This window comes from Malurus melanocephalus, unplaced genomic scaffold (genome assembly GCF_030028575.1).
Source record: "Malurus melanocephalus ecotype Western Australia unplaced genomic scaffold, MMel_1.1 scaffold_471, whole genome shotgun sequence".
In the NCBI taxonomy this organism is placed as follows: domain Eukaryota; kingdom Metazoa; phylum Chordata; class Aves; order Passeriformes; family Maluridae; genus Malurus; species Malurus melanocephalus.
Window position 1 is genome coordinate 12,117 of NW_026623703.1, and position 15,432 is coordinate 27,548.

Genomic DNA, 15,432 nt, shown 5'->3' on the forward strand with positions numbered 1-15,432 from the left:
GGGCTCAACTCAGTCACCTCAGAACAATTCTGAAAGCATTCCACACCCTCCCAGCCTTCCAAAACCCAGAGTAATCTTTTGGTCAGATCAATTTTATAATATATCAAAGTTTCATGATCTCAGTCTTCTGCCAGAGAAAAATCAATCTAGTGAGAGATGGAATACCAAAAAAAGGGCACAACTCCATACATGGGAAGAGCTGACTGTGAGAAATACCAGATACAAAATACTGCCTCGATATACTCAGGGGCTGCAAGTAGTCTTAGTCATATTTATAGTTTAAAATAAAACTCTATTTATAGTTTAAAATAAAAATCTATTATGTTTTATCACAACTGAGCACTTAAAACCTCATACAGGAATTATGTCTCCTTAGCATTTCAACAACACACAAATTTTTAATACCAGAATCTTCCAGAACTGAAGCGAACCCCACCCATTTCACAAGAAGTGCTTCCCAATTGAAAGGACTGTAAAAATGCAAACAATGTGGATTGAAACACCACTCTCCACATGCAGTTCAAGACTCCTAGCAAAKAGGAAACTTGAGGGAAAGGAAAGAAATAAAAGGGAAAAAAATGACTGTCAGGTTTATTTCTGGTCACTGCACCTAAACCAGCAGTGGATTAGCCTGTACCAGGCTGTGACTGCTGAAAAAAATGCAATCTTTCCCAGAGGCACAGCTCCAGGCATTCCCAGGCTGATTCACCAGAGGCTTCTGGACACGTTTCATTTCTTTATTCAAATAACCCTCACGCCGTGGGAGTGTTACGTGTAACACCCTTCTGCTTCACACACCCTTYTACTACTGGGTTTTCCTGCACTGGCTCATCTGCATCCTACACACCCAACACTCAGGCTGAGTTTTCAGTCCTGTTCTCTGCTTCTCACCACAGCCTGAGCCAGAAGGCAGCTCTCATTCCCTTTCAGCACTTCCTCAGTTCCTTTGTTCCTCCAGTTTTTATTGGATCTGTTTTATGGGCAGTTTCTTGCACAGAGGATCTGTCATTCCTGTGCACAACTCACACCTGCCTGCACTCTGAGTGTATGTGAGGAGCACTGGATCCACAAACAGGTACATAAATACACACTGAGTATATACACACTGAGTATCCTCAGCCTCTCCTCTGAGCACTGGATCCACAAACAGGCACATATATACACACTGAGTATATACACAATGAGTATATACACACTGAGTATCCTCAACCCCTTCTCCAAGCACTGGCACCATATATACACACTGAGTATATACACACTGAGTATCCTCAGCCTCTCCTCTGAGCACCCACACTACAAACAAGCACATATATACACTATACACACTGAGTATATACACACTGAGTATATACACACTGAGTATCCTCAACCCCTTCTCCAAGCACATCCACCTCCATCAGCTTGGAAAGCTTTTCCATTAACATATCTCATGCCAAAATGGAGAAAAGCTGCAAAGTCACGTTTGAAATTGTGCCAGCTGAGCCAATACAGGTCACAAAGCAAGAGCTTTGCTTTTTTGGAGTTAGAAAAGGAGCTCCACAGCATCTGTAGCACCGAGGTCAGAATATGACACTGAATGAATTGCAAATGCTTCCTTCTCACATCCATTTCCTTTCAGCACAAGCATGAGCACCCAGTCCCAGGTGCAATCGTGGCTCTGTCCACACTCCCCTTTCCCCACTTTTTACATCCATTTCCACCTTTAATCACCATTCTGCAAGTGCAGAGTTCCTTCCATTTTAACAAGCAGTTTAATACACTAAAACCAACTCTACTAAAGTGTGTAGTGGTGTTCAAATAAAAAAAAATATTGTTTTGAAAACGAACCGTTAAAACAAAATGCCAGCCTCCTTTATAGAGGAAAAAAATTTCCCTAAGGCCAAGTGAAAAAGTGAATCCCATTACAAGAGTCTGTAAAAACAAAGGCAGTTTGCAGTGCCAGGAGACTGAATTACCTGAGGTTTCTGCAACCCTACATTTGAAGCTCATTTAAGTAAGCTAAATGTATTATTTATAAAGGAAAATAAGCAGGAAAAGTAACAGCTTTTACAAATACRTAGTTCAAATGTAATCAACCTTTCAATAATCTAATATAATCGATAAACAAGTAACAAAACCACTCTGAAACTTCATGACAGAGTAAGACATGTTGTTTACTCAGCAGAGATTATTGTTCCCTTGTTATATTCTTCCATGAATGAGTAAAGTGTGCTGAAACCATCCTTATTTTAATGTTTTACACATAAATGCTTTTTTCTTCTGCATGTGAGTTAGACACTGACATGCCAGTCCCTCAGAGCACCACTGATGACACTGTTAGTGACACTGAGTGAAAAAGCAAAATGCTACAACACATCTGATTTAAAAAAAAAATAAATAAAGAACGAAGAAAAAAAACAGGAGGACGGAGGAAGAAAATAAAAGAATGAGCAACTGAAGAAGAGGGGACTGGAAAGCAATCAGATACGTACCTCCTACAGCAGAATAAGCAGAGACAGCCAGTCACAGAACAGAAAGGTGATAGGTCATAGGCCATAAGGAAAACAAGAAGGCACATTTAAACCACTCATTAAAAAATCATAGCCAAAACCAAACCAAGAGAAAACTCACAAATAATATGGAAAAATAAAGACATACAAAAATAACTATTTGAAGAGAAATCCTTTTTTTTTTTGTACACAGAAAACTGTGTTGAAGCATCACACACAGTTTTCTGAGATGACCTTATGGAGACTTAGTTGTTATTTACCAGTCACAGCATGTGGTAAATACCATGTGGTGTTTCCTTTTTGTCGCCGAGTTTTTATTTCTCAGATGGCAGAAATAAAACTCCGAAGTTCAAAACAAGATTGCTAATTTGGGTGTGCAAAATAAAGAAGTAACAGCCTTCAGATGCAAAGGAGCTGCTTATTTTGGTTGATAGATATTGAAATAGGAAGTCAAACMTGTTACCTTGACAGGAAAGCAGGGAAACACGGAGCAGCAAACATGCTAACAATGAACAAACATCCAGCAGCAGAACTGCCCTTGGGACTAACCTAATTTCAGCAGCCAACCTTCTCTGTCTGGATTAAAAAATGTATGCGTTAGATCATTTCCATCATCCTCTGGAATTTTAAATGGCTCATTCTTAATACTTTCATATAAATTCTAGAAAGAATAAAAACAAAAAGAGGGARAAGACCTCATTAATAAATGTCTTTACATAAAACACAACCAGGATATTTTACTGCTTCTCAGACTATTTGTACAAAAAGCACAGGAAATTTGCACAAAATTCTGGACCACTCCTTATTTACTACTTTGACCAAGTTTGATTTTAAACTACTTCATCTATAAGCAAAACTCTCTCCATTACAAATTTCTTAAGCACTCCTAGCAAAGTCAATTTTGGTTTAATTTCAGCATTTAGTATTTCCAAGGTTTCAGGATCAGTCTCATTTAGTGTCAGTTTTGCCAAATGAAGCTGGTTTTTAGAAAATGGTGTGTCTCATCACTGCCTTAGTGCAGTGRATATTTTTACTGATTTCTCAAGGAGGGAGCACCACAAGAATCGTGGAAAAATGAGAGATGATAAAGAAACCAGTAATTTTTACTATTTTTATGGTTTATCTAGAAATACTAAGAAGCCAATTCCACGAGAATTTTGCCATAAACAAACTATTGAGATATATCCAGAGTGTTTTCTCTGACACAGCTCCTAACAAAAGGCTGGATATAGGGGGAACCAGCACAAAGTAGCTGTGAATACCAGAAAATCCTTCTTTCAGCTACTCTAATGGTTATTCACTCCAGAAAATGTTATTTTGCCTTTCCTGGACAGATCTCCCTGACAACTGTTGCACACACTCTTAAGTCTGCTATTAAAAACACAAAGCCAGGTTTAATCTTACCCAGCCTAACTCACCCTTAGCAATTCCTCTGGAAGGTCTCCACCCTCGTTAATGCCACGGTTCATGGAGATGAACCTCTCCACTGTGGGTTTATCTCTCACATTGTGGTTGTGCAGGCTGGTRTTCAACATAATGATGGCAAATGAAAGCACGTAACATGTATCTGAAAGCAGATTTTGAAAAATGGTTTATCTTCCTTTGTGTTGTGTGTATAAACCTGGGAAATTTGCATACAGCTCATCCTGACTGATAAAGAAAAAAAGCCAAAAAAATCCTCACATTAAAGTCTAGAATCTTTCTTGAAGCTGTTGAAGTAAGCCCAAGAAGAAAAAATGTTACAATTAAGTAAAACAAAAGAAAAACTGCATGAGAATCCAAAAAAAAAAGTTTAAACTCTTACGAAATCGTTGCTATCACCCTAAATTAACATTTTACTTGAAACGTTAAAAGTGTTGGGCAAAATGTTCTCTGCACAGATTTTGCCTAAATCATAGTGGTGGATGCTATAATAAACCTGGTCCATCAGCCTCCTCCTACTCAAAGTACTTCCAAAGCTTTCTCCAGAGAGAAAGAATCATCTTTTCAAAATAGTATTTTGAATTGCATTAAAAAAGATTGAAAATTAAATTGACTCAATTTCTTGGCATACAGGAGGTAGCCAGCACTACTGGACAATATCAAAAATGACAAAGGAAATCTCATCGTGCTCTTGACATAGTTCTGATTACAGTAAATTCTGCCAGAATGCAAGTACAAGATTCTGTGTAAGAAAAAGCAGGATGAAAACCTGCTACACAGAGGAAAAATGTGCCTGCATCTTCAGCAGTTTGTTTTCAGTAGCTGTTTTCCTCTCTGGCTCTTACAGACCTGCTTTACATCCACCTTTTCCCAGCCTATCTGCTCCTTAAATTAAGTGATGAAGAGCAAAATATTTGTGTACATGACCAACAATGTCAGGGCATTCTGTGCAGTTCTGTGAAGGTTTACAAATGAAAATTTGTAAATGAAAAATCTGACCATAAGCTTGCACCTCCTGGATTAGACAGGAACATTTTTCTCCATTCTCAGCTAATTCTCATTTCACATTTTATCCTCGCCATTATCTCCTTGCATCAGATGTAGAACATATATATATTATGTATATAAATAGAATTATTTTGGATCATGTAAACACTTCAGAACTCTTCTTTTTTCCTGGGACTGACCTGTAGACTGGAAGACTCCYGGGTTACAAAGGCAATAGCGTGAAGCAAAAGCTTCCATCATACGATCAATTTTTTGAGCCTCTCCTGGGAGTCTGAAGCTCCACAGAAACTGCCTACAGAGTGAAAAAATCATTGTTAGACTAAGTCCAATATTTATATATTAAGCTTTTATCACAAATAATCTGAAACAAACGGAAAAGGAAAAAAATCAGTGAGGTCTCTATAGAATGTCCTAGAAATAGGTTGTCAATCTCTGAACACACAAGTCAGGAGCTATTATAAAGCAACATGCACAGATGGCTAGCCCAGTAACTCAGCCAGCAACACTGCATGCTAGCAGGCAAGATAATATGGCACTTCATATTCTGAGGCTCTCTCTTTTTTCCAGACTAGTAAACAATTTTCTGTATGCATCCCATTTTTGCCATGAGAATGCTATGGGGGGAAAAAAACGAGTTCAATCCTCCCTGGGTTTCCTGGCTACATAAAGCAATGAACAGTCAGCTAGACTTGATTCACAATGTAAAAAGACACRTTACACAAAATATTTCTGGTGTGAGGCGAGAGAAACAAGGGATACAGAAAGACTTAACATGATTATTTAAATTCATACGAAACCTTTTAAAAATGGTAACAACAACAAGAAAAACCCAGTGCTTAGAGAGGTGCTGCCTGTCTGCTGTAAGATCACCCTACAAGAATCAGACCTAGGTCTTAAAAAGAACAATTCATGTTATCATTTCAGTAATTTTGGAATATAGGCAGCAGAACTTGCTGCTGCTTAGCATCATTAACTGGAATACAGAGTGACTTTTGTAACTTATTATTTCTACACAGAGGTACACTGGAATGCATACAGGACAGAAGCCTTCACAAATTTATTTTGGCACTAAAATGTTCCAATGAATTTCATCATTTATTCTTTTATCTCTTAGCAAAAGAATTGTCTGAATTAAACCAGGATCTAAACCAGCAAAGTTACATGCTCTGCCATGCAAAACAAGTTCTCACTATTCCCTGTACATTGGATGCCAATAAAACAACCCTTTATTCGTGTCTTCATCAGTTTTTATTTCAGGACATTATAGTCAAGTGTCACAGGCCATCTTTAGGGTGTCAGCTCTATAGACTGGCTTTTACTCACCTCGTGCAAGGTTCCAACCCAGATCACCAATTTTGTAAGCTACCAAAATACAAACATTTAATAGTAGCAGCTGCTAAGGAAGAATAAAGTCAAACCTAACATCAAATTGGGGAAAAGAGACAGGAATAGGAAGCTTCCCAGACAAGCTTCAGCAGCCACAGAAAAGGTTTCTTTGGCTCAAGCCTCAGGCAGCTCAAGTTATCATCACCACATCACYCAACCATAGCAAAGCTGTTGTGACTCCACATCACAAGGCACTGCACCAGAAACAAAGATCACACGGACATTTCCATTGATCTGGTGTCAGGAGGGAGTCACTTGTGGCAAAAGAACAGGCACAACTGTCTAAATCAAGCTCATTTGCTCAATCTGTTAGGGGTTTTCAGCAGGATGAGAAGGGATCTCACAAGGTCACTGGATGCAGCATCCCAGATAAATCAAGGGAACTGTTCACGTAGCAAGGGAAAAAAATACACCAAGATATCACACTTTCCTCCACATGACTGAGGGAATTGAGGGAAGAAGGAAATCACTTGTTTCAGAGTTTACCTCTCTGTGACTGAACACAAACASTGACTGTGGGCAGTGGTTTTCTCCYCCTCCTTGCCCAGAAGGACAAGYCRAGGTGGAATAAAAGGAGCAAGAAAATTACTTATTAAAAAGAAATAAACTCTTTATTTGAATCCATCTCTGTGCTAAGACACAAAACAGATCTTTGAATGTATGGCAGGCACACCAAGGAGTAAGAGCTGTTTGAGTTGTTTGTACTCTCAAATAACCAGGAGTTTTCATCCTCAAAGGCAGCACACACACAAACCATCAGAGGGTTAAACTGAGCTSTCTCTGCTCACTTGCACAATCATTTGTACAGTTGTGCTGAGCTGTAGGGCAGCTTTCTGACCAATAAATCAACACAGTGACTCACAGAAACATGCTGTTTGATGTAGGAAGTTCAGGTCAAAAAACAGAATTTACTCACCTTAAGGCTTGTACAAGATTGAGATCGGCGAACTCATGGAGTTCAACAAAAGCCTGAAGAACTTTAATATTAAATTCATCTCTGTGAAAGACAAAAATGGAAAYAGACAATTACAGTTCTGACCTTTAAACACTTCCCAGTTATCTCAATTTCCTTCCAGAACTAAGTAACAAAATAAACAATCACACACTGATCAAATCATCAAAAATAATCTACACATTTGAGGTATTTTACTATTTAACACTAGCACTTTGCCCATTTTTGCTAGCAGACTAGCAAAAGCCAGTATATTTGAACTGATTTTGGAACTGCTTATTTAAATGACCTAAAAATGGCCTTGCATTCATTTCACATTTATTAGTACTGCACCTGCCTTGATATAGGAGGACACCTGAGAAATTTATTCAGTAAAAAGTCTTTTACAGAAATTGTCATGAATTCTTAAAACAATGGTTAAAGTAAGACTAGTTTCTTTAGCCATACAACATATCACAATCTTTTTCCACTCTGAGAAAATATTAAAACAGTATATTCATTTATGTACAAAAAGAAGAAACAAAAATGCTTCTATTGATTTTCAAGAAAATTAACAGCTTTTGAGAAATGCTCCTTAGCATGTACAGTACTCTTACTCCATTCTCTAAAACTGGTACAAYGTTTACTAAAATCTGAACAGGTTTTGAATGGGCTTCCTCTCACCTTTTCTAATATTGGCATGAAAATAATGAGCCAAATTATGCTTTGTTYGATACAAGAGTGTTTAAATGCAAAAGGAACATTTAAACCTCAATGAACATAGAACTGTGTGGATGGACAGAACTTGACCTGCACCATCAGTGAGTTCATGTGCCAGAAGCACAAAGGTTTGTAATCCTCAGGGAGTGCTTTCAATACTCATCAGGTCAGAATGTTGTGTATCAGCCTCCACCCAAAAATAGCAAAGAGTGCAGGCAGCAGCAATGATCTGCTGTGCTGAGTAACTGCACTCACCTCAGCACCCAGCAGTAAATACCTGAAAACCAACTGTTCATTCATCAGCATGTTCCCACATTGTTTACAGAAAAACACATCGGTTTGGTCAACAAATCCAAGCAATTCTYATCAAATGCAGCAATGCCCAATTCAACCGGGCAACCACTTTGCAGTGAGAGTGCAATAAAAGAGAGCACTCCAGAGGGGTTTGTTTTCACTCCAAGCAAATCATTTATTTTGTTTAGAGGCGGGCAGTCCTTGTGCTCGGGACACCAACAAAGACAAAGCCAAATAACACAAAAGCTCCAGGACACTACTTTAAAAAAATCAGTGAAGACTTACCCACATAGAAAAAAACTTAACTCTTTTTTTAGGATGCAATTAATCCCTTATTTATTATCATTTTTCCAATATTTTAAGTGATATCTCATTCCATKTTACCATTCATTTTTTTCAGTTTGCTGAGTGCTGTAAGACTATGAAAGTCAGTAAATTGCACTATATTTCTTTATGGCAGAATGTTATATAAATATTTTGTTCTGTTGACTAACCTGGTCTTGTCTTCAGCTATATTTAGCTAGAATACAGAAGTAATTCATGATGGGCCCCTGAGAGGGGGTGCCAAACTAAGAGAGAATGTCCTCAGATGTAATTAATGTAAAAAACTGTTGACATGTCTACATATTCTGCACAGAATATCTGAGCAGCTTTCTCCTGCAGACTGTGAAGGGGAAGGGAACTACCCAAAACATGCAAAAGTGCTTTGTAAGCTCMAGAGTTCCAATGTTTTTACTTTACCTTTCACCGAGGTAATCTCCAATTACCGTTTTATTCAATCCTTCTCCTTTATAAAGGAACTGTGCAATGTCTTCTGCAGTGTTGTGCAGGAGGTCATTTTCTATCAGAAACTGGATTCCCTAGGAAGAGMAATTCCAGAGGAAAGGGAATGTTATGTCTTCTTCCACAAGCATTTATGTAAATATTACTCATAACATTTGGTATTAATATASTGACACAGACAGATACACAGCACATTAAGAATGACAATAACCTACAGATTTTTTTAAAAAAAAATAAAATGGTAAACAAATGTTTTTCAGTTAGATGAGCAATATTTAGTACTGGTTTTARGATGAAAATGAGAAGACATTTTTAAGGCTAGAAATACTAGGTGGCAGTTTGAATCCTTCAACCATAGAAAGATCCAATATTAGTAGAATTGATGATTCCATGTTGATCTTTGGAGCTCATGTGTGAGCTGGCCTGCTCCCAACATTGCATAAATGTCTGCAGAGCCATAATCTGCAACATCATATAATGAAGAGGCACAGAGAAAAACCTTAATTGCCACCATGACACAAAATAAAGCATCTGCTATAACCTACAAACTGCAACCCAATACATCAAGCCACTACTTGCAGCAGGAAGTCAAGCTGAAGATACTGAAACCAGTCTGAAAGTTGGTGCTGACACTGGGATTATGGGTGAACTCTGGCTGTGCTGGAACTAAACTATTCAACTAYTCACAAAGGGCTGCAGCTACACCATCACAAAGAGCTGCCACCAAGCAGGGGAGAGTCTTACCCCATCCCTCACAGGGTGCTTGAACAAACCCCAGGATTTTACTCCTCCATGAATTCCTGCCCTACACCTGCACACTCTGGGAAGCCCAGAGAGCTCTCTGCAAAGCAGCAAAGAAAGGAGTTACAGAGATGATGTACATGATGGCAGGGACACTGATAACATCTTCACACCCAGCACAGATGGTGCTACTCCTGCTGATTTCTTCAAACTCTAACAAGGTGAGAAGCAGAAATGGAAACTCTTAGCAAACCTCAGTGTCTTGGTTTCCAAATGTGTACGGAAGAGGTTAATAAATTATTACCAATATGCTCTACTAGAGTATTTCAGAATTTCAAAACCTTCAATTTCTGCAAGTGAAGCATTATTTATTTCATTACAACTGAAAAAGTTCCACTTTTTTTTTATATAGCACAGGTGGCCCTCTAGTAATGTTCACAGAAGTTATTATCCTTCCATTTGGCTAATTCCAGTTTTTTATAATGAAATGGTTACCTGCCTGACAAAAAAAATGTCAACTGATCTAATTTAATAAAGAAAGTGATCTGTGATGTTATAAAGCTCRAAGCTTTCTTTAGAAATGCAATTCTCTCAAAACAATTTTATCGTCATCTGAAAACTTTCTATGCCAGGCTGGTACTCTGACAACTTAGTATTTTGATAAGTCATTTCACAACAGACATGATTTCTTTACAAACAATACATCCATTATGTCTTGAAGCAGAAATTGCTGAGCTTTCCTCAAAACTGATCCCTTCAAAGCTTTACTTGTACAATATTTGACTACAAAACAGTCCTTTTCCCCACACCAAGTTCTCCAAAACACTCTCATCTCTGACAATCCAAAGAGAACCTTTCCTCTGATATCAGCAGCAGCTGATTCCCTTGTTCAACACCTGGACCATGTTATTCTGCTCAGCATAAACAGACTGATCTGAACAGGTTTTTTTCAAGTTGTACAAGTTACTGATAATGGACATGAGTAGAAGTATGGAAAACAAATTTCTGTGCACAGAAGCAGATACTTTACAACACTGCAARAAACAATTAAATTTTGCTTTTCCTGGATTGCTTTTTTAATTATTTCTAAGAGGTTAAAGAATCAGAAGTCAAACAGACAGGAAAAGGAATTTGTCTGGGACAACAACTTCATCRTCTGGAATAAATGGCAAAATAGGCCAAGCAAACCCCCATCACCTCCTACRCTATCTTTTGTCTCGATGCAAATTTTCCTGCTGTAGACTGACAGGAGACAGATGACAGCTGTACTAGTTTAACTTCCCCACACAAAACTCATGGCTATAGACATATTCAGTACTCACTACAAATACTGCATGGATTTTTAAGTCACTGAAACGAAATCTGCTTTGAATTTCATGGTTTTTACAGTAACTCAATTACAAATTTTGCAGTTATTTAAACCCTGCTTTTGTCACAGAGAATTCATTTCCTGGGCCTAACACAGGCGGTACCAACTTGAGCACTGTGAATTTGCAGCAGAGCTTTGTCTGTGCACAGGGGTTCTGGAAGTGTTTGACAAATGTTACCATTACAATTCTCCCAAATCCAAACACCCAGGTACATCCTGAGGCACCATGGAGTGCACAAAACACAGCAGTTTTCAGAAGGGCAAGGGGGAATTGCCCTACACACACAGAGCAAAGTGTAGAGATCTTCAAACAGAAGTGATGAAAGAAATCACCTCACTGTGCTCCTGCTAATATGGAAATAAAGACCTCTGTTACCTGGTTTTAAAAGAGGAAATGTGGTGGATTCATCCAGGTATTATTACAGGGGTCTGGCATTCCTAAATCCACAGAGCATCCTCCCCTAAATCCACAGAGCATCCTCCCCTAAATCCACAGAGCATCCTCCCCTAAGTCCACAGAGCATCCTCCCCTAAGTCCACAGAGCATCCTCCCCTCGTTTTTATGAATGAAAACATCCTTTTATTCCTAAATCTTCCCCTCATGTTTCTGAATGACATACACCTTTTCCCCCAAACCCAAGGCAGCTCTCCCAGACCAGAAGGATGCACACTTYAGCTGTTTGTAACCTAAAATAGCAGCTGCAAACACCACCATGACCCAGCCTCAGAGCACACAGCTACTGCTGATCTACTACACTGCTCACAGGCTTTATTAAGAAATTACTACTCTGTTTACCACATTTAAATTATGTTACAGTAGCAATGTGACCACATCTATTTATAGAAATCATTTCATCCAGCAAGAACCGTAACAAAAAATAGTTAATGCTGGAATGAAAGCATCTGACATCATTCTGTGACTTTGCCACAAACTTCCAGGACTTGAAAGAGCTGGAGGACAAYAGGAAACTGCCAGGATATTTGGGGATGTTCTGCCCTTAACAGAAGTTAGGCAGTCACCAAAATGGAAAATAAAAACAAAAGACATGGTCAGGAGTTTAGAAAGGGTTCTGGTACTTGAGAGCTTCTGGCAAATTGAAAACAGCCTGAAGAACAGAAGCCATCACTGTACTTGGAGCATTTCAGAAAAGCCACCAAAATGTAACTGAATTCAATACAATTGGAAAGAAAATGTCAAGGACACAGAAAAACAAATGCTAAATGATTTCCAAAAAGACCTAGAAGAATACTCTTCACAAAATCATGGAATCWCAGTTACAAACAACAGAAGACAGTAACACAAAGCAAGGAAGATGAAAAATGAAAAGCAAAGCTAAAGGTCAAATATGTCACAGAAGCTCTTTTAAATATTGCAGGGGAGGTCTGTAAGAGAATGTGAAGGTCCCTGAATCTTCCAGAAAATCAACAACTATTTCAGAAACAGAGGCAGTCCACAAAGAAGAACTACATTATTTCTTGGCTAAATGCAGAGCAGATTTCTTGAAATTGGTCACCAAGTTTGTACAASTCAGATGGGTGCACATCCATGTGTATATATGTACACAAACATATAAATGTCCACACATGCCTTTTTCACTAACAGACTTTAGATATCCAAATATAAAATTCTGCATGGGAACAAACTGAAAACATGATCAAGGTATTTTGAAATATAACAACAGGAGAGCACTAAAGAAGAAAAATTATGGCCTGACTAATAACCAAACAACAAAAAAATGTTTTTAATTATATTTGACCTATCAGCATAGAACACCTGCATCAGGTCCAAAGCAAGCCAGRTCAGTCAATAGCTGGCATATTTGATATTTGATAAGTAACCTCCATTATCAGAGGTTTGTTTAAGTGAAAGAAGCACAGGACTGGCAGCTGAGCTGATGACTGCTTCCAATTTAACCCTCTGCTCAGTGTGTCACAGCACAGAAAGGCCTGTGAAYTTACATTATCACAAATTTGTCATAGATCATACTGCAAGCAGAAACTTAATTCCTGAAAAGTRGAAAAAAATTCTCTACCTTCTTTGGGTCCATGTTGAACTTCTTCCTTCCCATGGCTATTTGCTTATTTCTTTGTGTAGTTTTGCTACATAAGGGACAAAGAAGAAACAAAAAGCAGTTATCAGCTGCTCTTTTACAAAAACAACAACTTCTGGATAACCTTTTAATTTGCATTTTGGATACTTTGTATTTTCTACTACAAAATTAAGACATCCACTTTTTATAAGGACGAAAAACCAATTCACTTTTTATAATGGAGAAAATGATGTTACTATTTTCAATTCCTTTAAGTGACTGCAGCTTCAGAGACCCACATCCTTATCAACTGGACAGTAAAGTATTACACTCCATCCAACATATTCTCTATCCAAACAAATGGTATGCCTGCACCAGATAAAGTCAGGCTTTAGGGACTTTACAGCAGACTAAATAAGGGTGATCCATTGTTTGTTTAGCATGGGAAAGGTATTTTTATTTGCTGTTCCAGGAAGACCTGTTCCAAGGTCTCACTGAATCATGTCCATATGTTGGCATTACTTACCTTTCYTCTACACTGGTCAGATTATCAATTTCAGTCATAACCTCAGCAATCTCAAAYTTTAATCTCTGTCAAAAGAAGGAAGGACAATACATTAACCTACATTAGGACACCTTTTGAAATCAATCATATAATAATAACATCAGTTAGCTTTTAGTTTCTAATATTTATTATTCACCTGAAGAAAAGTGAATAATCTTAGGGCTTCCTTAGATATATAAAGATTTTAACACAACGGAAGGACTGTTGAACACATGAACCTGCACTCCAAGTTGCCATTATCAATTAATAAGATTTCTTTACCCACATTTCTCACTCACTTTTATCCTGGATGCAAATCTGCTGTTTAATGAGTTTTTGATTACACGAATCAAATGTGGACATCTGCACATATTGCATTACATAAATTCAGAAGTTCGTATTTTTAAAAGCACACATATGATGCAGAAATCCTATTCACTATTACGAGTATTTAGCTTAAGTCATTTCTATGCTTTTAAAACCATTACCTGAAATTCATATCTAGGTCTGCAGCTTACAGTAACTTAATCTASTGAAGCAGTCTTCTAAGGATCTTTACAGTAAATCAATTACCTCAATATCATCAATCAGTTCCTTTTTCCTGCGGCGAATATTTAAAAGCTCTTCTCTTTCTTCCATGGAGAGGTCATCAGGCACTGCAATAGAGCAAAATGTACAATTCTTTAACATTTGAAAACATACCTCATCATTGCAGAAAATAAACTGATTAGGAAAAGTTAAGTTTATATGAAACATCCAGACATTTCTTTTACATCGTTTTCGGGGAAAAACCGCAAACGAATCCAAACAACACCAATGAAACCTAAATCTAATACATTTGTGATCTGCTTTATAGAAATCCTAAATGAATGAATGACTATGCATAGAATCTACCTTTCAAAAGGAAGACAATGAAAGGAATCTTGTTTTCATACGATGCAGTAAGATTTGGCTCTGCAGTTTAACTGCCATATTCAAGTCAGATATAATTCCAATGACATCAGTAACATACAAAAATTTTTCATGTAAATTCATTATGATCAGAAGATATGACTATGTTCAGAGTAAAAAGCCATCACCTAATGCCAGCAGTGCCCCTTCATTTGGCTGCTTTGGAGAGAGCTGCAGGTAAATACAGCCCCACAAAYACCCATCACCCCAAACACTGCCACAGCAGGATAAACAAATACAGCAGCAGAGTAGGTGACCCAACACAAACATGGGTTTTGCACAACATTATTTAGGTGATCTGTTTTATTTAAGCCAAGTTGAGTCTCTCCTTGGCCATGCTAAATCAAATTTATGACCCTGTTGATAAAAATCAGTTGCTATGAGGATGCAAATGTGTGTCTGTCACTCACCCCACTCTCACCTTGTGTCTCTGTCTGACAAACAGCAAACACCAACAATTAATTGCACAAAACCTCTGCTTTTCTTGAACAAACTTCCTCAGAAGGAAACTTCTTTGGACAGAGTTTACTTCWGCTCATTTGTACAGCATTAGACAAACCACAAATATTCACCTCCTGTGCAGCAATCCTATAATAACAATTCTAATGCCACCCACTTTCTTGGAAATAGCTCCTTAATTATACAACAGCGTTTTCCTTCCACCTCAGTAAAATGGAAGAACAGAAATAATTAATAAGGGATGTAACAGCAACACACAACAAATGTAATCATTGGGGATGGCCAAGGCCACTGCTTTATGTCCC

At 38.0% G+C, this 15,432-nt stretch overlaps 1 protein-coding gene across 2 annotated transcripts in view; it reads right to left on the reverse strand.

Moving 5' to 3' along the window:
* The window catches only part of CYTH3 (cytohesin 3), a 45,278-nt gene that overhangs the window by 8,565 nt on the left and 21,281 nt on the right, over positions 1 to 15,432 (reverse strand). The window contains exons 2-9 of one of the 2 annotated variants that reach the window (XM_057380775.1): positions 14,291 to 14,373; positions 13,700 to 13,764; positions 13,177 to 13,243; positions 8,992 to 9,110; positions 7,222 to 7,302; positions 5,099 to 5,211; positions 3,908 to 4,056; positions 3,039 to 3,150 (exon numbers count right to left, since the gene is read on the reverse strand). In XM_057380775.1, coding sequence (XP_057236758.1) covers positions 3,039 to 3,150; positions 3,908 to 4,056; positions 5,099 to 5,211; positions 7,222 to 7,302; positions 8,992 to 9,110; positions 13,177 to 13,243; positions 13,700 to 13,764; positions 14,291 to 14,373 — 789 coding nt within the window. Of the gene's footprint in view, positions 1 to 3,038; positions 3,151 to 3,907; positions 4,057 to 5,098; positions 5,212 to 7,221; positions 7,303 to 8,991; positions 9,111 to 13,176; positions 13,244 to 13,699; positions 13,765 to 14,290; positions 14,408 to 15,432 lie in introns of those variants that run through there. The other variant, XM_057380774.1, reaches the window with a different exon arrangement.